A 24,347-nucleotide genomic window follows, 5' to 3' on the forward strand; every position below is an offset into this window, starting at 1 on the left:
GACAGAACCAAAAAATATTGCTATGATTTATGTCAAATAGTGTTCTGCCTGTGTTTTTTTTCTAGGAGTTTTATGGTTTCAGGTTTTACAGTTAGGTATTCAAACCATTTTGATTTTATTTTTGTATATGGTGTGAGGGAGTATTCTAATCTCATTGCCCAGTTTTTCCAGAACCACTTGTTGAAGAGTGTCTTTTCTCCATTGTATATTCTTGCCTCCTTTGTCATAGATTAATTGACCATAGGTGTGTGGACTTATTTCTGGGCTTTCTATTCTGTACCATTGATCTATTTGTCTGTTTTGGTGCCAGTACAATGCTGTTTCGATGACTTTAGCTTTGTAGTATAGTCTGAAGTCTGGGATGGTGATACCTTCAGCTTTGTTCTTTTTTCTCAAGGTTGCATTGGCAATTTGGGTTCTTTTGTGGTTCTTATGGGAACAATTTTTAAATTTCAGTATTTGCTTTGCAACATAAGATCTTTTCATGGAAAACTTAAAGATTTACTGTAAACGGAAGGGATGGGGTCCTCCAAATTTGTTTTTTGACAGAAATAGGAGAGTGGTCTCTAACTTCTTGCTGTCAATTTCCAGATAGTTGCTCAAAGACCAGTTACAAATAAACTTGAAATGTTGACAACAAGATCAGCAATTGCATCCTGGAATAAAACAATGATTTTACAAAAGAATTTCAACAAATAGGAATAAGGAAAAATTTCTGAAGCCATCATTCTACCTTGAATACTTCTTAGAACTTGTTTTTCTATAGTTCTGTCTTTTTACACTTGATTTCTCAGTCTGTAGACCCATGTTGCCAAAACAATGTGGCAAGGACTTTGTAATTAAGAATTGGCAGTGTAGGAAATAAGATCAACCACTTAAAATTTGCCAAGTCATACATAGAAATGTTTTGACACCTTGTAGAAAATGTTGCAAAAGTCAAAGTCCTGTGCTTCTGGAAACCGATTCTTTCTTTTGGTATGTGTAACTGGAAATTGGAAGACCATATAGGAGACATGTCAATTAATAATAAACCTATAAAACAGAAGCTTGCAAATGCAGTTATTTCCAAAGTAGTAGAGAAACGTCACAGAACTAGTGTTCTTCAGAAAATAACAAATACAATGAAATATTATAATTAATTTCAAATCTAGTAATGATATTTTATTGTATTTTGTTGAATAGAATTAACATTAACAGCATTTAAAAGGTGTCTTATTTGATATTTATATCAAAAGGGTACTAAGTACAAAATGCAAGCACAGCTATGCTTAGTTTCTGATTAAAAAAAAAAATGCCTAACCTGCAGAGTGAGAAATGGAAAACTTTGTGTTTATTGGTTTGGTTTTCCTGTTTGTTACTATTTTTGTTATTTTTTCAGGTTCCTGTTTTTTAAGTTAATATTACACAAATGAATGTGTTACACAAGATGGTAATAAGTATCTACAACTCCTTATTAGCTTACAGAAATGAGTGAAATGTGAGCCTATGATCCCTTGACTCTATTACCACAGTTTGATATGGAAGGAAGTAAAACCATCATTTTGAGACTCTTGGAATACCTATTGTATGGAAATATAAAAATGTCTATGGGAAGTTGCAGACAACTACAATAATAGTAAAAACTATTATTTTTGAATACCTGATCCTTGATTGGCATTTTTCAAACATCATTTCTAATCCTCACAATAATGCTACAAGATAGATTTTATTACCCCAGTTTTGCAGATGAGGAGACTAAGGTCCCTAAGATTAGATAGCCAAGCCAAGGGCAAACATCTAGAACTAAGGGAAAGGGAATTATTACTCAAATTTTGTGTTCCTTTTTGCTATACTGCCACTATTTTAGATGAAAGAACAACAACAACAACAAAACTGACCCCTCTCTTTGAGGGTTTTAGAATCTATTTAAAAATCAGGGTGAGCACTTAGGAGCAAAAAAAGAAAGAAAGAAAAGAAAGAAAAAAATAAGTAAAGCAAAAACATTAAAGTGGTAGCATTTATCTGTATAAATGAGTGTTACATTTAAAAACATATCAATTTACATTCTTAAAAAAATTTCTATATGCATGCCTTTTCTTACAGTGTGTTGTTTCACTTATCTTTTTAAGATACTTTTTGAACTTTCACATTTTGATGTTTAGGAAATACAGTACTTCCTCAGTCTTTAATTACCTTTCTGACTCATACAATTAACTTGGAATTAGTTGCTAAATATAGGTATCAGACAAGTGGCTGGAGTTAACTATAACTCCTACCGTGTATATTAAAAGATTCATCAAAAAATTCTAAGTATGATCACAGAGTCAAAAATTTTAAATGGTCAAATGGTAAACTGTGGGCTTTTGTGAATACAAGGTTTTCAGTAACCTTTCATTTATTATAAACAATGAATTCTGAGAGACAATATGGCAGGGGACAAATTAAAAGTTAATATAGTGATTTTTATTTCATTTTAAAAATAGATGGAGGAAATCACTACATCAGATATATTCACAGCAGGAACTATCATGTTCCAAACAATACTACAAAGTTTGGCTGGTTTTGTTCTCTCTTGAATAGATCATAAGTTAGGGTTGAATAGGAGCTTTGAAATGAAATAAAAAACAATATTTGCAAAGTTTAAGTGTAGAAGATCGATATACACAGAAAAATTATGAAGTGAGTCCTAAAGAGAGAGATTAGTAAAAACAAAAAAATCTAAGTTTTCCCATCAAATATAGAGCTGCCATAATAAGCTACCTAGAGGATTTACATTTTGATTAGTTGGAGCAATTGTGGAAGTAGGCAAATGGGCTAAGGAAATTTTCAGAATTCAAGATACAGAACTACAAGTCATATATATTCATAGATGCAAATAGTAGATATGGGGTAAATTTATCTTTTATATTTTATCTAATGTCTGGAAAAAATTAACTTGGCATGAAGCAGCCTTCATCATTTCAATGTAAATCTTCAACATACAGCTGATTTATGTAGCCTTCTACAATTTCCTAATTACTTCACCATTAATAACTCCATAATCTTAATAATTAGTGCACCCTAACCTTCATTTCCTAATCTAAATTGGCTTTTTGGTAAATTCCACTAATGAAAAGAGTTCAAAATGAAAAGTTAAAATAGAAAAGAGTGGATAGGAAGACAGATGTGGGAAGATTGGAATGAAGAAGTGGAAAGATATGAAAACAGATAGAGAAAATTGACTGCTTGACAGAGTGAAAGTAGATGTGAGTTTGTTTGTAGGTATTCCAGTTGTAACAGTATCATCCAGAGACATTTATTATATAAAAGCTAGGTGGTGTTATTTGACCTCTCAGCAATAAATATAGTCAATAGAGTGATTGCTATCTGTAAATCAGCATTCAGCCAAATCCACATTGTCAATGAAAGATGCAGGGATTAAAGAGAAAGAGTAAATGAGTGCCTGTATATTTGCATGTTTTTATTGTGAAAATCCAAACTCTTGAGACAAAAATACTTATAGTGCACTATTCACCAGAAAAGACCTAAAAAGATATAAACACTGTTTCCATTAGTCCAATATAAAAAGAAAAACTTTCAGAAGCAGCCATAGACATAATATACACTCTGCCTAAATCCTTATACTGTAGCCTTATAATTTGCCAGTGAAAAGGCTTCAGATATTAACTGTTTTCATCTTAACTAATGGATTATATTTTCTCCACAAATCTCCCAGTAGAACAACAGAAGTGTTTTTGCTTATTCCTATGGTTAGCATTGTGAAATTGGGTTGAAATTCCCTAAATCTGTCACAAGCTGTCTTAGGTACGCTATGAATGTGAATCGTCTAACTCTTTCATTTCTTACTTTGGTAATTAGAAACTTTCCTGTTGTGCAGAATCAATTTTTATTAAAAAATAACAGCAGCTATTGTTGATGACTGGTAAAAAGCATTGCCTACAGGAGTAATAATTTATTATGAAGTAGTGACAATTTACTATGGCAGTAGTGACAGTATACTCTGGTAGTAAACTTGGTATTTCAGTAATTGAGTAGAAAATTGAACTTTTATTAGCACATAAAGAAGGTAATACCTCAGAATTGCATTATTAATTATAATACATAAATAATATGAATATAAATAATTATGTTATTAATTATAATCCTTTGTGTTACCATCATGGAACATTAAGTGAATCAACACTGAAGTTCCATTTAAAAGGAATTTTTATTCCTGTTCTTTTAGTCGTTTGTATTTTAAATCAACCCCCACACACACCAAACTAAAAATAAAAGGTCATAAATTAGTATCTTGAATGGTTATAGGTATGTAAACAGTCAGTAATAGATTCCAAAGTAATTTTTGGTTGTAAAATATGGTGTTTGACACCTGTGTTAGTACTACCAATAGCTTATTATAGCCATTATAAGCATATAAACTATATATATTAAGTAAACTATTTTATTCTGACTCCTCCATTTGGATTCAGAAGTGGTGAAATATCCTTACCTTACCTCCCAGGTTGGAGAATCATCTGGGCTACTTATTTTAATTTGAGTTGCAATCACTGATCCTATGCTATAAATGATAGATACATAAATATAATATGAATGATGCCAATTAAAATTTTTATACAAGCAGTTTTTACCATTGTTCAACATTTTTTAACAGGTACCACTACAATTGAAAAATATGACCTCAGGACCAACAGCTGGTTACATATTGGCACCATGAGTGGCCGTAGGCTTCAGTTTGGAGTTGCTGTTATTGATAATAAGCTCTACGTCGTGGGAGGAAGAGATGGTTTAAAAACTTTGAATACTGTGGAATGTTTTAATCCAGTTGGCAAAATCTGGATGGTGATGCCTCCCATGTCAACACACAGGCATGGCTTAGGTAAGAGCTTAATGTTACATAGTTTCTAAAGAATGTACAGTTAGTAGAGCTTTTTAAAAATTAAATTAAGCTGGAATACACTAACTGATATGTATAAAATAGATAACTAATCAGAACCTGCTGTATAGCACGGGGAACTCCACTGTAGAGTAGAAACTAACACAACGTTGTAAAACAACTACACCCCAATTAAAAATAAATAATAAAGGTCATCCATCTGAAAAAAAAATTAATTAAAATAAAATTAAGCTGCACATCACTGAGATTTAGCCAAACGCTTAGTGAAAATGTTTCCAAAATGCTGAAAAGCATAAGCAAATGATAAAAGACTGTGAAAGTTTTTCTTGTTTCAGATGTCATACTTGCTATAATCCTATCTCCATTCTACCGGTATTTTAAAGGGGTCCCACTTCAGGAAGGATAAAAACTTTTAGAAGGAATACATTGTTGAAGAGCACGAAACTACAACAGGGAGTTTTTTGTAAACTCAATTTAGAGAAAAGAACACTTGATAATGGAGAGACATTGTTTCTTTGTTTCATTGTTTCAAGGGCCTAGTTTCTAGTGTCCCTTCACATAAGAAGCAAAACTATATTTAGGCAAAAGCCTTAGGATACAGTTTGAAGGCAGAAATATTTAGAAAAAAACACTTTGGTTGAGAGTAGCTCTAAATTATACTTAATCCAGAGGTTCCAAAAAAGTTTAAGAAGGAATGGAGACTTCTGGAACAGTGGGGAACTTTGATTCTCCTGTGTATTTATCAAGGTATATCTTTCTTCATGCTAGACTCCGTACGATTCAATAACAGAGTTTCTTAAAAAAAAAAGCTGAACAATTGCATTGTTCTTTAAGAACTGAATTTTACACAGATAAAGCATGCCATATCCAGGACTGGTATTATTTGCCCCAAAATATCTGATAAATTATCTATATCAAATGATAGACTATGTAATTATTCAGCTCAGTTCTGTCAGTGCGATGTTTAGAAAACATATCTTACAGAGAAATCAGAGAAAATTGTTAAATTCTAATTGATATTACTAAAGAGATAGGAGAGGTGATGAGGGTATACCTCTGAGAGGCGGATTGAGATGGTGAAGAAGGTAAGGTGGGGAGGAACCAGTTACGTGAATTCCCAGAGCAGATGAGAAACAGAAAGGGGCTATTTATAGTATCTACTGGAACAAATTTCTAACTAAACCTCAAAAATCCTTGTCTACTTAGTTATCTCATGGGAATTTTTTTATCCCTATAATAAAAATCAGGGATTAGAAAGACCTATCACAGTTAGCCTACAATTCTAAGATTCATCTAAGATTCAATATCATACCTCATCTATAACTTACATTTGAAAAATAACTTTGAAATTATGCCAGAAAACAAATCAGCTTCCCTTTTCTATTAATCCTGAGAAAAGTTGTGCCCCACTACTTCCTTTGACTTCAGCATTACAACCATGATACCCTAACTATGCCTGAAAATTTCCTAGGGTTAAAAGACCATATTAATTTTTATATCAAGATCAGTAAATTATTAATTAAATGATTATTTACAAAACCATTTAAGAGATACAAACAAATTTTTAAGCAGTCAGTTCCTTGAAAAATGAAACAACATCCATTGTGTGTGGCCTACCTAGGTGAGCCCTCATGCTATTTTTACACTTTAGGCGTAGCCACACTTGAAGGACCAATGTATGCTGTTGGTGGTCATGATGGATGGAGTTATCTAAACACTGTAGAAAGATGGGATCCTGAGGGACGTCAGTGGAATTATGTGGCCAGTATGTCAACTCCTAGAAGCACCGTTGGTGTTGTTGCATTAAACAACAAGTGAGTAAACTCAAGCATGCATGCTTTTGCTCCCATTTCATGTGGTACAGCACTTCAGTGATGTGATCCACCAATCAATAAGCATTCCCGGTGACCAGGACATCCTAGCTATTGATAGTAGAAGGCCTTTGTTGGAACTCTCCCTTCATTTTGATGGAAAATATTTATCTAAAATGAACATTTAATTAAATATCCTGTAGTCCTTTGCTACTCCAGTGTGGTCCTGAGACCAGTAACATCAGCATTACCTGAGATCTATTTAGAAATGCTGAATCTTAGCCCCAGCCTAGACCCCCTGAATCAGAATAGACATTTTAACAAGATCCTCAAGTGACTTGTGTGTACATTAAATTTGAGAATCAAACAAGTTCCAATCTTACCCTCAGGAAGCTACCATTTTTTACATTATAACTTATTCTTGACTTATCAAAATTTTGGTAAGTCTTTGTAATAGGCCAAGTCTCTTTGTTCTTTACCATTCACTCTCCTGAGTATTTTAGAATTACAACTAGTACCACCTTTCTGAATCTTTCCCTCTTCCTGATCGCTTGCCTATAAGAGAAGCTAATATATTGAAACCCAATGATGTTAGAGGTTTCTACGAGCTTGAATTGTTCTTCTTGCAGGTAATTATGTGCTTTCTGACAAAGAACCTTTGGAGATAATGACCAGCATATAGGAAAGACTTGAATGATGAAAAATTCAGACACCAGGATGGGTCAGTGGCAGGAGACAGCCTTGTATGTCTGTACTGACTATGCATATGCATAAAGCCAATATCTCATCACATAATTGGGTTCAGTAGAAATTTCAATACAATTTCAAGTAAAATTCAATTTCAATTTTAGCACCTTGTGCAAGGAACAGGAAATGTCTATAGTTAAGAGGAGACCCAGACTTACAGTGTCTTAGAGATTAAAATTCTCCTAAATCTGATTATCTCTTGCCTAACCTGAATGATATCAGGCGACTCAGTAGCAATCTCCTACCTTTTACAGAAGAAGCTGAAATCATCGAATCTGACTAATTTAATTTTGTCTTTCTGACTTGCTATTGTTCACAATTGAGCATGAAGGGCAATTATAGACATATAGTTTAATAAATGTTTATCTTCTTTATTGATGCAGGATTAAATTTAAATTAGATTAAAAATACTGCTCATCAAAAGAATTGGCATTTAAAATTTATGAAAGAAATGTCATAGCCAATATATATTTCTAGGAAAAAAATCTGGTTTCTAGGTTTTATTCTATTCCTCTAGTTACTTATTAAATTAATATCTTCTTAGTTACAAATTTTTTTTACACTAAATAAAATAGTTCATAGAAAACAACAGGGATTCTAATGCTAAGCAATTAAACCTAGCTAAAATTGTAAGGTTGCCATAGTTGGGTTTTGGAAACATCTTACCTTTCTCTAAAAATGTTTAGCTTTATTGAGGTTTAACTGACAAATACTACCAACAATTTTGAAATCTCCCTTCTTTCTCTGTACTTCACTTCCAGTGGGATCCTTTAATCTATTATATCATGTCAAAGTAACTTTCACAAAAATGATGAAACAGAGAGGTTTAGGGTAAGGTAGACCTTAACAAATGCCTTTAGGTAACTGTCCATTCACAAATTCAGGCCATTCACTGTGAAATACTAAGGGAGTAGAACACACAGTTCAATGCTTTGCACAAGGTTCTGTCACTTTCATTCTATGCACAAATTTACACACACACACACACACACACACACACACTTCTGTCTTTTTTCTAGGCTATATGCTATTGGTGGACGTGATGGAAGTTCCTGCCTCAAATCTATGGAATACTTTGACCCACATACTAACAAATGGAGTCTGTGTGCTCCAATGTCCAAAAGACGTGGAGGTGTGGGAGTTGCAGCATACAATGGATTCTTATATGTTGTTGGGGGTCATGATGCCCCTGCTTCTAACCATTGCTCCAGACTTTCTGACTGTGTGGAACGGTAAAATATTCCTTTTTATTCATGTATTTATTTGGTTATTTGTTTTTATCAGAAATAAGAAGGATTTTTAAGCTACCAGAAAGTAGTCTTACAAATAAGTATTAATTCTTACAGTGGTATAATCCTTTGTAAAGTTGTACACTTACTCCTAGGCCTGAAATATTGTGAAGAAATCCTCCTTATGCATTCCAGATTCATCATAAGAAATGTATAAAAAGAATGTGTTGTTTTATCATTTGATAGTCACCCTATAAAATGAGACAAAAAAATGTAAGAATAAATAAATTTTATTACAAGCTATGTCATTCAACTATTTACCAGCTCAAATCAAAATAACTTTACTGTTTTGAAAACAAAATCAATCCTCAAAGGATGAAGGCTTATCACTACAAAATAAACTGAAAGATTTCCCAAAGAGAAGTGTTAATAATGTTTTGAACAATGACTCTATTGCATTAAGTATTTAATTTCCCAAAGGTAACTTCTTTGAATGGGAGACATTCATCTGGACAAATAAAGCGCACTGTGTTTTTTTAAATGTCAGTCATATTACTTTGTTGTTTTACCATTCATATTCCCTTTCAAGATAGAAAAATATATATCTATATGCACAAACATAACAGTTGATAATATTAACCATGTTCCAGTGACAAATTTACAGTCAGTAGTTATCAGAATTCAGAAGACAGAGATCAATACGAATGGAGTCCTCAAGGGAAATTCATGAACAAGATAGAATTTGTACTTTGTAGGCATAAAAAAGAATGGAGGGAATTTCAGGTCTAGAAAAAAGCACAGCCAAAACCCTGAATATAAAGGAGAAACCTTCATAGATATGAGCAGAGACTTTAGGTTGAAACAATTTGGAAGAACAATTCAAAAACACAATTAAGCACCAGATTTTCTGATAGCCTGAAATGTCAAGGTGGAAACTTTTGGATTTCATCTTGTAGGCAAAAGGATAATTAAATTTGGAGAAATGGAATATCACAAAGAAAATAATTTGGGGGAAATTGATTTACAGTAATATGTAGGATATAATGTAGGGAAAAAAGACTAAAGGAAAGAATACGAATATTATTTTTTCTTCTGAAAAGCATAATCGATGATGTTAATACTTCATTTCTTATAGGGAATAATTGATTTATGATAGACTTTTTCCTTTTTTTTTCTGTTTTTTAAAGTTTAATCATAAGTGACCAGCTCCCTGCTACTCAGTGTATATCTGGAATGCTTTTCCTGAGATTGGATCTTAAGAGATGCAAACAAATTTTAATTTAACATTATGCAAAACATAAAAGAGTTCAATTACTGTCTCAATATATAATATATTATAGTCAAATATATGTGACACTGAGATTATCCATATCAGTTTTCCCCAAAGTTAGCAAAGTAGTAGTTGATCACCTCTTCATTATGCTAGATATTTTTAGTGTGGCAAAACATACATCACATAAAATTTACACTTTTAACCATTTTTAACTGCACAATTCAGTGGCATTAAATACATTTACATCATTGTGAAAACATTACCATCATTCACCTCCAGAAATATTTTTTTTCATTTTCTCAAGCGGAAACTCCATCCTTATTAAAAAACAAATCCCCATTCTTCCCTCACCTCAGTCACTGGCAGCCACCATTTTACTTTCCTTTTCTATGAATTTCATAATCTTAGGTACCTCATAAAAGTGGAATAATACATAATCCTTTTGTGTCTGGCTTATTTTACTTAGCCTAGCAATAATTGTCCAAGTCTCATCCATGTTATAGCATTTATCCAAATTTCCTTTCCTTTTAAAACTGAAAAATATTATCTTATATGTACATACAGCATCATTTTCTTTATCCATTCATTTGTCAATGCACAAATGTGTTGCTCCACCTTTTGTCTACTGTGAATAATGCTGCTAGGATATAGGTGTACAAATATCTGTTTGAGTCTTTGCTTTCAATTCTTCTGGGTATATACACAGAAGTAGAGTTGCTTTATCATATGGCAATTCTATTTTTAAATGTTTTATTTTTAACATCATTATTGGAGTATAACCATTTTACAATGGTGTGTTAGTTTCTGCTGTATAACAAAGTGAATCAGCTATACGTATACATATATCCCCATATCCCTTCCCTCTTTCATCTCCCTGCCACGCTCCCTAGACCATCCCTCTAGGGGGTCACAAAGCACCAAGCCGACCTCCCAGTGCTGTGCTACTTCTTCCCACTAGCTATCTATTTCACATTTGGTAGTGTATATATGTCCATGCCACACTCCCACTGTGTCCCAGCTTACCCTTCCCCTCCCCATGTCCTCAAGTCCATTCTCTACATCTGCATCTTTATTCCTGTCCTGCCCCTAGCTTCTTCAGAACAATTTTTTTTAATTTAGATTCCATATATATGTGTTAGCATACGGTATTTGTTTTTCTCTTTCTGACTTACTTCACTATGTATGACCAACTCTAGGTCCATCCAACTCACTACAAATAACTCAGTTTCATTTCTTTTTATGGCTGAATAATATTCCATTGTATATATGTACCACATCTTCTTTATCCATTCATCTATCAATGGACACTTAGGTTGCTTCCATCTCCTGGCTATTGTAAATAGTGCTGCAATGAACATTGTGGTACATGACCCTTTTAATTATGGATTTCTTAGGGTATATGCCCAGTAATGGGATTGCTTGGTTATATGGTAGTTCTATTTTTAGTTTTTTAAGGAACCTCCATACTGTTCTCCATAGCAACTTTATCAATTTACATTCCTACCAAAAGTGCAAGAGGGTACCCTTTTCTCCACACCCTCTCCAGCATTTATTGCCTGTAGATTTTTTGATGATGGCCATTCTGACTGGTGTGAGGTGATAACTCATTATAGTTTAGATTTGTATTTCTCTAATGATCAGTGATGTTGAACATCCTTTCATGCGTTTGTCAGCAATCTGTATAACTTCTTTGGAGAAATGTCTATTTGGGTCTTCTGCCCATTTTTGGATTTTTTTGTTTTTGTTTTTTTGAAATCGAGTTGCATGAGCTGCTTGTATATTTTGGAAATTAATCTTTTGTCAGTTGCTTCATTTCCAAATATTTTCTCCCATTCATAGGGTTGTCTTTTCATCTGGTTTATGGTTTCCTTTGCTGTGCAAAATCTTCTAAGTTTCATTAGGTCCCATTAGCTTCTTTTCCTTTTTATTTAGATTTCTCTAAGAGGTGGGTCAAAAAGGATTTTGCTGTGATTTATGTCTTAGAGTGTTCTGCCTATGTTTTCCTCTAAGAGTTTTGTAGTGTCTGGCATATAAACATTTAGGTCTTTTATCCATTTTGTGTTTATTACTGTGTACGGTGTTAGGGAGTGTTCTAATTTCATTCTTTTATGTGTAGCTGTCCAAATTTCCCAGCAACACTTATTGAAGAGGCTGTCTTTTCTCCATTGTATATTCTTGCTTCTTTTATCAAAGATACGGTGTCCATATGTGCGTAGGCTTATCTCTGGGCTTTCTATCCTGTTCCATTGATCTATATTTCTGTTTTTGTGTCAGTACCATACTGTCTTGATTACTGTAGATTTGTAGTATAATCTGAAGTCAGGGAGCCTGATTCCTCCAGCTCCATTTTTCTTTGTCAAGATTGTTTTGGCTATTTGGGAACTTTTGTGTTTCCATACAAATTGTGAAAATTTTGTTCTAGTTCTGTGAAAAATACCATTGGTGGCTTGATAGGGATTGCATTGAATCTGTTGATTGCTTTGGGAGTACAGTCATTTTCACAGTGTTGATTCTTCCAATCCAAGAACATGGTGTATCTCTCCAACTGTGTGTATCATCTTTAATTTCTTTCAGCAGTGTCTTATAGTTTTCTGCATACAGGCCTTTTGTCTCCTTAGGTAGGTTTATTCCTAGGTATTTTATTCTTTTTGTTGCAAAGGTAAATGGGAGTGTTTCCTTAAATTCTCTTCCAGATTGTTCATCATTAGTGAATAGGAATGCAAGAGATTCCTGTGCATAAATTTTGTATCCTGCTACTTACCAAATTCATTAATGAGCTCTAGTAGTTTTGTGGTAGCATCTTTAGGATTCTCTATGTATAGTATCATGTCATCTGCAAACAGTGACAGCTTTACTTCTTCTTTCCGATTTGCATTCCTTCTATTTCTTTTTCTTCTCTGATTGCTGTGGACAAAACTTCCAAAACTATGTTGAATAATAGTGGTGAGAGTGGGCAACCTTGTCTTCTTTCAGATCTTAGTCGAAATGTTTTCTGTTTTTCACCATTGAGAATGATGTTGGCTGTGGGTTTCTCATATATAACCTTTATTATGTTGGGTTAAGTTCCCGCTATGCCTACTTTCTGGAGAGTTTTATCATAAATGGGTGTTAAATTTTGTCAAAATATTTTTCTGCATCTATTGAGATGATCATATGGTTTTTATCCTTCAATTTGATAATATGGGTATCACATTGATTGATTTGCATATGTTGAAGAATCCTTGCATTCCTGGGATAAACCCCACTTAATCATGGTGTATGATCTTTTTTATGAGTTGTTGGATTCCATTTGCTAGTATTTTGTTGATGATTTTTGCATCTATGTTCATCAGTGATATTGGCCTGTAAATTCCTTTTTTTGTGAAATCGTTTTCTGGTTTTGGTATCAGGATGATGGTGGCTTCGTAGAATGAGTTTTGGACTGCTCTTTCCCTTACTATATTTTGGAAGAGTTTGAGAAGTATAGGTGTTAGCTCTACTCTAAATGTTTGATAGAATTCGTCTGTGAAGCCAACTGGTCCTGGGCTTTTGTTTGTTTGAAGATTTTTAATCATAGTTTCCATTTCAGTGCTTGTAATTGATCTGTTTATATTTCTTCCTGGTTCAGTCTCAGAAAGTTGGGCTTTTCAAAAATTTGTCTATTTCTTCCTGGTTGTCCATTTTATTGGCATATAGTTGCTTTTAGTGATCTCTCTTGATCCTTTGTATGTCTACAGTGTCAGTTGTTACTTCTCCTTTTTCATTTCTAATTCTGTTGATTTGAGTCTTCTCCCTTATTTTCTTGATGAGTCTGGCTATTTTTTTAATCAATTTTATTTATCTTCTCAAAGAATCAGCTTTTAGTCTTATTGAACTTTGCTATTGTTTCCTTCATTTCTTTTTCTTTTATTTCTGTTCTGATTATTATGATTTCTTTCCTTCTGCTAAGTTTGGGTTTTCTTTGTTCTTCTTTCTCTAATTGCTTAGGTGTAAGGTTAAGTTGTTTTTTTGAGATTTTATTTGTTTCTTAAGATAGGATTTTATTGCGATAAACTTCCCTCTTAGAACTGCTTTTGCTGTGTCTTGTAAGTGTGGAGTCATCGTGTTTTCATTGTCATTTGTTTCTAGGTAGCTTTTGATTTCCTCTTTGATTTCTTCAGTGATCTCTTGGATATTTAGCAGTGTATTGTTTAGTCTCCATGTGTTTGCCTTTTTTACAGTTTATTTTTCCTGTAATTGATATCTAGTCTCATAGCGTTTTGGTCAGAAAAGATACCTGATATGACTTAAATTTTCTTAAATTTACCAAGGCTTAATTTGTGACCCAAGATATGATCTATCCTGGGGAATGTTTCATGAGCACTTGAGAAGAAAGTGTATTCTGTTGTTTTTGTATGGAATGTCCTATAAATATCAATTAAGTCCATTTTATTTAATGTGTCATTTAAAGTGTTTCCTTATTTATTTCCATTTTGTATGATCTGTCCATTGGTGCAAGTGGGGTGTTAAAATCTTCTACTGTAATTTTGTTACTGTTGATTTCCCCTTTTATGGCTATTAACTTTGGGCTTATGTATTGAGATGTTCCTATGTTTGGTGCATATTTACAATTGTTATACCTTCTTCTTGGATTGATCCCTTGATCATTATTTAGTATCCTTCTTTGTCTCTTGTAGCAGTCTTTATTTTAAAGTCTATTTTGTTTGATATAAGAATTCCTACTCCAGCTTTTTTTGCTTTCCATTTGCATGGAATAACTTTTTCCATCCCCTCACTTTCAGTCTTTATGTGTTCCTAGGTCTGAAGTGGGTCTCTTTTAGACAGCATATATACGGGTCTGGTTTTTGTATCCATTTAGCCAGTCTGTCTTTTATTATGAGTATTTAATCCATTTACATTTAAGGTAATCATTTATATGTATGTTCCTATTACCATTTTCTTAATTGTTTTGGGTTTGTTATTGTAGCTCTTTTCCTTCTCTTGTGTTTCCTGCCTAGAGAAGTTCCTTTAGCATTTGTTGTAAAGCTGGTTTGGTGATGCTGAATTCTCTTTACTTTAGCTTGTCTGTAAAGTTTTAATTTTTCCGTTGAATCTGAATGAGATCCTTGCTGGGTAGAGAAATCTTGCTTGTAGTTTTTTCCCTTTCATCACTTTGAATATATCCTGCCACTGCTTTCTGGCTTGCAGAGTTTCTGCTGATGGTCAGCTGTTAACATTATGGATATTCCCTTGTGTGTTATTTGTTGCTTTTCCCTTGCTGCTTTTAATTTTTTTTTGTATTTAATTTTTCATAGTTTGATTAATATGTGCCTTGGTGTGTTTCTCCTTGGATTTATCCTGTATGGGTCTTTCTACCCTTCCTGGACTTTATTGACTATTTCCTTTCCCATATTAGGGAAGTTTTCAACTATAGTCTCTTCAAATATTTTCTCATTCCCTTTCTTTGTCTCTTCTTCTTCTGGGACCTCTATAATTTGAATATTGGTGCATTTAATGTTGTCCCAGAGGTCTCTGAGACTGTCCTCAATTCTTTTCATTCTTTTTTCTTTATTCTGCTCTGCGATAGTTATTTTCACTCTTTTGACTTCCAGTCACTTTTACTTTCTTCTGCCTCAGTTATTCTCCTTCTAGAGAATTTTTAATGTCATTTATTGTGTGGTTTCTCATTTTTTGTTTCCTCTTTAGTTCTTCTATGTCCTTGTTAAATGTTTCTTGTGTTTTCTCCATTCTATATCCAAGATTCTGCATCATCTTTACTATCATTACTCTGAATTCTTTTTCAGGTAGACTGCCTATTTCTTCTTCATTTGTTTGGTGTGGTGGGTTTTTACCTTGCTCATTCATCTGCTGCATATTTCTCTGTCTTCCCATTTTGCTTAACTTACTGTGTTTGGGGTCTCCTTTTTTCTGGCTGCAGGTTCATAGTTCCCATTGTTTTTGGTGTCTGCCCCCTATGGGTAAGGTTGGTTCTGTGGCTTGTGTTGGCTTCCTGGTGGTAGGGACTGATGCTTATGTTCTGGTGGGTGGGACTGGACCTTATATTTCTGGTGGGCAGGGCTGCGTCTGGTAGTGTGTTTTGTGGTATCTGTGAAATTAGTATGATTTTAGGCAGACTTTCTGCAAATGGGTGGTGTTGTGTTCCTGTCTTGCTAGTTGTTTGGCATGGTGTGTCTAGCACTGGAGCTTGCTGGTCATTGACTTGAGCTGGGTGTTAGCATTGAGACTGAGATCTCTGGGAGAGCTTTCGCCATTTGATATTACATGGGGCCAAGAGTTTTCTGGTGGACTAATATCCTGAACTCGGCCCTCCCACCTCAGACTCTCAGGCCTCACACCTGGCCAGAACACCAAGACCCTGTCAGCCACACAGCTCAGAAGAACATGTAGAAAAAAAAATAAAATAAGAAAATAAAATAAAGTTATTAAAATTAAAAAATATTGAAATAAAAACAGTTTAATAAAAAATATGAGAGCAACCAAACCAATCAACAAATCCACCAATGATTACAAGCACTAAAACCTATACCAATATAAACATGAAATCAGAATCTAGTCAGTCGCATACAGCAAACCCAAAGTTAACTGTTGCTCCCAAAGTCCACTGCCTCAATTTTGGGATGATTCATTGTCTATTCAGGTATTCCACAGATGCAGGGTACATCAATTTGATTGTGGAGATACAATCCACTATTCCTGAGGCTGCACAGATAAATTTCCCTTTCACTTCTTTGTTTGCACAGCTGCTGGTGCTCAGCTTTGGATTTTGCCCCGCCTCTGCATGTATGTCACCCTTGGGCATCTGTTTTTCACGAAGACAGGAGGGAGTTAAAGGGAGCAGCTGATTAGGGGCCTCTGACTCACTCAGGCAGGGGGAGTCAGGGGTATGGAATGCACAGTGAGCCTGTGGTGGCAGAGACCAGTGTGATATTGTAACAGACTGGGGCATGCCATGTGTTCTCCTGGGGAAGTTGTCCCTGGATCATGGGACTTTGGCAGTGGTGGGCTGCACAGGCTCCTGGGAGGGGAGGTGTGGATAGTGACTTATGCTTACACACTGGCTTCTTGTTGGCTGCAGCAGCAGCCTTAGAATTTCATGCCTGTCTCTGTTGTCCACACTGATAGACGTGGCTCGCGCCTGTCTCTGAAGCTTGTTTAAGCAGTGTTCTGAATCTCCTCTCCTCGTGCACCCCAGAAAAATAGTCTACTGAATCTTAGGCATTTCCAGACTTTTTCCCATACTGCTTTCCAGCTAGCTGTGGCGCACTAGCACCCTTCAGGCTGTGTTCACGCAGCAAACCCCAGTCATTTTCCTGGAATCTGACCTCTGAATCCCGAGTCTCAGCTCCCAGCCCCCACCCGCCCCAGAGAGTGAGGAGACAAGCCTCTCAGGCTGGTGAGTGCTGGTCAGCACTGATCCTCTGTGCGGGAATCTCTCTGCTTTGCCCTCTGCACCTTTAGCTGTGCTCTCCTCTGTGGCTCCAATGCTTCCCTCCCGCCCACCCCCCATTTCCACCAGTGAAGGGGCTTCCTAGTGTGTGGAAACTTTTCCTCCTTCCCTGCTCCCTCTCAGAGGTGCATGTCCCATCCATATTCTTTTGCCTCTGTTTTTTTCTTTTTTCTTTTGCCCTACCCAGGTACATGGGGAGTTTCTTGCCTTTTGTGAAGTCTGAGGCTTTCTGCCAGTGTTCAGTAGGTGTTCTGTAGGAGTTGTTCCACATGTAGATGTATTTTTGATGTATTTGTGGAGAGGAAGGTGATCTTTACGTCTTATTCCTCTGCCATCTTGAAGGTCCTCCCTATTTTTAAATGTTTGTGGGACCACCATACTGTTTTCCATTTCAGCTACACCATTTTCTATTGCCACCAACAAAACAGAAGTATTCAGATTTCTGTACATCTTCACCAACATTGTTTTCTTTTGTTTTTCATGGTTATCCCAATGGATTTGAAGTAGTACCTTTTTGTGGTTGTGATTTGAGTTTCTCTAATGATTAGATATGTTTCACATCTTAACAGGTGTTATTGGCCATTTTTATATCTTCTTTATAGAAAGGCATATTCCAGTCTTTTGCCCATCTTTTAATCAGGTTGTTTTCCTTTTTGCTGTTGAATTATAGGAATTCTTCATATATTCTCTATATTAACCCCTTGTCGGATATGTGATTTGCAAATTGTTTCTTTCATTCCATCAGTTGCTTTTTCATTCTGATGATAGCACACTTTGATGTGCAAATTTTTATATTAAATCCTATTTATCTATTTTTTTATACATTGTACTTTTAGACTCATATCCAAAAGATCATTTCAAATCCAATGTTATAAATAATTTCCCCTATGTATTCATATAAGAATTTTACTGTTTTAACTCTTATGTTCAGGCCTTTGATCTGTTTGAGTAAATTTTTTATATATGGAGTAAGGTAACGATCCAACTTCATTATTTTATATGTGGATATCCCGTTTTCCCATCAGCCTTTGAAGCAGCTGGAACAACAGTCCTTTCCCCATTGAATCTTCCTGGCCCCAATGTCAAAAATTATTTGACCATGAATGTGAGGGTTTATTTCTGGGCTCTGTATTCTATTTCATTGGTAACTACATCTGTTATCATGCCAGTACCACACTCTTTATTACTGTAGCTTTCTAATAAGTTTTGTAATCAAGAAGTGTGATATGTCAATCTCTCTCCATCTTTTTTCAAAATTATTTTGGCTACTCTGGGTATCTGAGATTCCATATGGGTTTATAATGGATATTTCTATTCCTGCAAAAAAATGTTATTGGGGTTGTGATGGATGTTGCATTGAATCTGTAGATCACTTGGGTGATATTGACATCTTAACAACATTGAGTCTTCTAATCCAGGAACACGTGGTATCTTTCCACTTATTGGTGTCTTCTTTAATTTCTTCCTTTCCAGTGTGGATGCATTTTATTTCTCTTCCAACTCTAACTAGTAATTCAGTATTATGTTGAATAGAAGTAGTGAAAATTCTTATTATTGTCTTGTTTTTGATCTTAGAGAGAAAGCCTTCGGTCTTTCCCCATTGAATATGATAGATCTGGGTTTTCCACATATGGCTGTTATTATGTTGAGTTGGTTTCATTCTATTCCTGCTTTGGGTAGGGTTTTTAATCATTAAAGGGTGATGAACTTTGTCACATAATTTTTCTGCATAAGTTGAGATAATCATATGTTTTTCCCCCTTCATTCTGTCATTGTGGTGGGTTGCATGGATTGATTTTCGTATGATAGCCCATTGTTGCATTCCAGGAATAAATCCCACATTATTATGATGAATAATCAAATTAATAATGCTGGTGAATTCAATTTGCTAGTTTTATGTTGAAAATTTTTTGCATCAGTATTTATTAGGAGTATTGGTATGTAGTTTTCTTATAGTGTCTGGCTTTGGTATCAGTGCAACGCTGGCCTTATAGAATGAGTAAGTGTTACCTCTTCTCTAATTTTTTGGAAGATTTTGAGAAAAAATGGTGTTAATTCTTTTCTAAAACTAAAGTAAAATTCAACAGTAAAATCATCTGACCCTAGGCTTTTCTTTTTTGGGAGATTTTTGAATACAGTTGACCCTTGAACAACATAGGTTTGAACTGCACAGGTCTACTTAGATGTACAGTTTTTTTTCAATAAATACGTACTACAGTACTATACAATCCTTGGCTAGTTAAATCCGAAAATGTGGAACCATGGATATGGAGGGAGGACTGTAAAGCTATACACGAATTTTTGACTCTACATAGAGTTGGTGCCCCTAACACTCATGTTGTTTGAGGATGAACTGTACTTTGTTGGGATACTTTTGATCTCCTTACCATTAGAGGTCTATTCAGATTTTCCATTTCATCTTAAAAATAGAAATTTTCTAATGGTTCAATCTTGATAGGTTGTGTGTTTCTAGAAATTTGTCCATTTCATGATGGTTAATCAAATTGTTAGTGAACAATTCTTGATAGTACTTTTATAATCCTTACTTTCTGTAAAATCAGCACTAATTGCTGCCACTTTCATTTGATTTTATGGGAGTTTTGTCTTTTTCTCATACTCAATCTAGCTAACAGTTTATCAATTTTGATGTTTTGCAGAACCAACTCATAATTTCATTGATTTTCTCTATTGTTTTGTTTTCTCTATATTATTTATCTATGATCTAATCTCTATTATTTCCTACCTTATACTAGCTTTGGGTTTAGTTACTCTTCTTTTCTAGTTTATTAAGGTGTAAAGTAAGGTTTTTTGCAGGGTTTTTTGTTGTTTTTCTTTTAGTATTTTGGGGTTTTTTTTTTTACATATTTATTGGAATATAATTGCTTTACAATGGTGTGTTAGTTTCTGATTTATAACAAAGTGAATCAGTTATACATATACATATGTTCCCATATCTCCTCATTCTTGAATCTCCCTCCCTTCCACCCACCCTATCCCACCCATTCAGGTGGTCACAAAGTGCCGAGCTGATCTCCCTGTGCTATGTGGCTGTTTCCCACTAGCTATCTATTTTAGGTTTGGTAGTGTATATATGTCCATACCACTCTCTCACTTTGTCACAGCTTACCCTTTCCCCCTCCCCATATCATCAAGTCCATTCTCTAGTAGGTCTGTGACTTTATTCCCATCTTACCCCTAGGTTCTACGTGACATATTTTTTCTTACATTCCATATATATGTGTTAGCATATGGTATCTGTCTTTCTATTTCTGACTTACTTCACATTGTATAACAGACTATAGGTCCATCCAACTCACTACAAATAACTCAATTTCATTTCTTTTTATGGCTGAGTAATATTCCATTGTATATATGTGCCACATCTTCATTATCCAATCATCCAATGATGGACACTTATGTTGTTTCCATCTCCTGTCTATTGTAAATAGAGCTGCAATGAAAATTTTGGTACATAACTGTTTATGAATTATGGTTTTCTTAGGGTATATGCCCAGTAATGGGATTGCTTGGTTATATAGTAGTTCTATTTGTAGTTTTTTAAGGAACCTCCATACTGTTCTCCATAGTGGCTGTACCAATTCACATTCCCACCAGCATTGCAAGAGTGTTCCCTTTTCTCCACACCCTCTCCAGCATTTATTGTTTCTAGATTTTTTGATGATGGCCATTCTGAATGGTGTGAGGTGATATCTCTTTGTAGTTTTACTTGCATTTCTCTAATGATTAATTATGTTGAGCATTCTTTCATGTGTTTGTTGACAGTCTGTATATCTTCTTTGGAAAAATGTCTATTTAACTCTTCTGTCCATTTTTGGATTGCGTTGTTTGTTTTTTTTGCTTTGGAGCTGCAAGTGCTGCTTGTTAATTTTGGAGATTAATCCTCTGCCAGTTGCTTCATTTGGAAATATTTTCTCCCATTCTGAGGGTTGTGTTTTGGTCTTGTTTATGGTTTTCTTTGCTGTGCAAAAGCTTTGAAGTTTCATTAGGTCCCATTTGTTTATTTTTGGTTTATTTCCATTTCTCTAGGAGGTGAGTCAAAAAGAATCTTGCTGTGATTTATGATATAGTGTGTTCTGCCTATGTTTCCTCTAAGAGTTTGATAGTTTCTGGCCTCACATTTAGGTCTTTAATCCATTTTGAACTTATTTTTGTGTATGGTGTTAGGGAGTGTTCTAATCTCATAGTTTTACATGTATCTGTCCAGTTTTCCCAGCACCACTTATTGAAGAGGCTGTCCTTTCTCCACTGTACATTCCTGCCTCCTTTATCAAAGATAAGGTGATCATATGTGCATGGGATTATCTCTGGGCTTTCTCTCCTGTTCCATTGATCTGTCTTTCTGTTTTTGTGCCAGTACCATACTGTCTTGATTACTGTAGCTTTGTAGTATAGTCTGAAGTCAGGGAGCCTGATTCCTCCAGCTCCGTTTTTCTTTCTCAAGATCGCTTTGACTATTCGGGATCTTTTGTGTTTCCATATAAATTTTAAATTTTTTTGTTCTAGTTCTATGAAAAATGCCAGTGGTTGTTTGATAGGGATTACCTTGACTCTGTAAATTGCTTTGGGTAGTAGAGTCATTTTCACAATATTGATTCTTCCAATCCAAGAACATGGTATATCTCTCCACTTATTTGTATCACCTTTAATTTCTTTCATCAGTGTCTTATAATTTTCTGCATACAGGTCTTTTGTCTCCTTAGGAAGGTTTATTCCTAGATATTTTATTCGTGTTTTTGCAATGGTAAATGGGAGTGTTTTCTTGATTTCACTTTCAGATTTTTCATCATTAGTGTGTAGAAATGCCAGAGATTTCTGTTCATTAATTTTGTCTCATGCTACTTTACCAAATTCATTGATTAGCTCTAGTAGTTTTCTGGTAGCATCTTTAGTATTCTCTGTGAATATTATTATGTCATCTGCAAACATTGACAGCGTTACTTCTTCCTTTCTGATTTGGATTCCTTTTATTTCATTGTTTTCTCTGATTGCTGTGGTTAAAACTTCCAAAACTATGTTGAATAAGACTGTTGAGAGTGGGCAAACTTGTCTTGTTCCTGATCTTAGTAGAAATGCTTTCAGTTTTTCACCATTGAGGACGATGTTGGCTGTGGGTTTGTCATATATGGCCATTATTATGTTGAGGAAAATTCCCTCTATGCCTGCTTTCTGCAGGGTTTTTAACATAAATAGGTGTTGAATTTTTCTCAACCTTTCCCTGCATCTATTGAGATGACCATATGGTTTTTCTCCTTCAGTTTGTTAATATGGTGTATCACATTGATTGATTTGCACATATTGAAGAATCCTTGCATTCCTGGAATAAACCCCATTTGATCATGGTGTCTGATCCTTTTAATGTGCTGTTGGATTCTGTTTGCTAGTATTTTGGTGAGGATTTTTGCATCTATTTTCATCAGTGATATTGGCCTGTAGTTTTCTTTCTTTGTGACATCCTTGTCTGGTTGTGGTATCACGGTGATGGTGGCCTTGTAGAATGAATTTGGGAGTGTTCCTCCCTCTGCTATATTTTGGAAGAGTTTGAGAAGGATAGGTGTTAACTCTTCTCTAAATGTTTGATAGAATTCGGCTGTGAAGCCATCTGGTCCGTGGCTTTTGTTTGTTGGAAGGTTTTTAATCACAGTTTTAATTTCAGTGCTTGTGATTGGTCTGTTCATATTTTCTATTTCTTCCTGATTCAGTCTTGGCAGGTTGTGCATTTCTTAGAATTGTCCATTTCTTCCAGATTGTCCATTTTATTGGCATAGAGTTGCTTGTAGTAATCTCTCTTGATCTTTCGTATTTCTGCAGTGTCAGTTGTTACTTCTCCGTTTCCATTTCTAATTTAATTGATTTGATTCTCCTCCCCTTTTTCTTGATGAGTCTGGCTAATGGTTTACGAATTTTGTTTGTCTTCTCAAAGAACAAGCTTTTAGTTTTATTGATATTTGCTATTGTTTCCTTTATTTCTTTTTCATTTATTTCTGATCTGTTATTTATGCTTTCTTTCCTTCTGCTAACTGTGGGGTTTTGTTGTTCTTCTTTCTCTAATTGCTTTAGGTTCAAGGTTAGGTTGTTTATTTGAGATGTTTCCTGTTTCTTAAGGTAGGATTGTATTGCTATAAACTTCCCTCTTAGAACTGCTTTTGCTGCATCCCATAGGTTTTGGGTCATTATGTCTCCATTGTCATGTTTCTAGGAATTTTTTTTGATTTCCTCTTTGATTTCATCAGTGATCACTTCCTTAAAAAGTAGTGTATTGTTTAGCTTCCATGTGTTTGTATTTTTTAAGACCTTTTCCTGTAATTGATATCTAGTCTCATAGTGTTGTGATTGGAAAAGAAACTTGATACAATTTCAATTTTCTTAAATTTACCAAGGGTTGATTTATGACCCAATATATGATCTATCCTGGAGAATGTTCCATGAGCACTTGAGAAAAATGTGTATTCTGTTTTTTTTGGATGGAATGTCCTATAAATATTAATTAAGTCCATCTTGTTTAATGTATCATTTAAAGCTTATGTTTCCTTATTTATTTTCATTTTGGATGATCTGTCCATTGTTGGAAGTGGGGTGTTAAAGTCCCCTACTATGAATGTGTTACTGTCAATTTCTACTTTTATGGCTGTTAATATTTGCCTTATGTACTGAGGTACTCCTATGTTGGGTGCATAATTATTTACCATTTTTATGTCTTCCTCTTGGATCGATCTGTTGATCATTATGTAGTGTCCTTCTTTGTCTCTTCTAATAGTCTTTATTTTAACGTCCCTTTTATCTGATATGAGAATTGCTACACCAGCTTTCTTTTGGTTTCCATTTGCATGGAATGTCTTTTTCCATCCCCTTACTTTCAATCTGTATGTGTCTCTAGGTCTGAAGTGGGTCTCTTGTAGACAGCATATATATGGGTCTTGTTGTTGTATCCATTCAGCCAGTCTGTGTCTTTTGGTGGGAGCATTTATTC

At 34.7% G+C, this 24,347-nt stretch overlaps 1 protein-coding gene across 1 annotated transcript in view; it reads left to right on the forward strand.

Moving 5' to 3' along the window:
• The window catches only part of KLHL4 (kelch like family member 4), a gene marked incomplete at both ends in the record, with an annotated part of 111,622 nt that overhangs the window by 75,867 nt on the left and 11,408 nt on the right, over nucleotides 1-24,347 (forward strand). The window contains 3 exons of the mRNA XM_082864254.1: nucleotides 4,631-4,855; nucleotides 6,525-6,687; nucleotides 8,451-8,663. Of these exons, the coding sequence (XP_082720380.1) occupies nucleotides 4,631-4,855; nucleotides 6,525-6,687; nucleotides 8,451-8,663 (601 nt within the window). The remainder of the gene's footprint in view (nucleotides 1-4,630; nucleotides 4,856-6,524; nucleotides 6,688-8,450; nucleotides 8,664-24,347) is intronic.

This window comes from Leucopleurus acutus, assembly GCF_964270905.1.
Source record: "Leucopleurus acutus genome assembly, chromosome: X".
NCBI classification, from domain to species: Eukaryota; Metazoa; Chordata; class Mammalia; order Artiodactyla; family Delphinidae; genus Leucopleurus; species Leucopleurus acutus.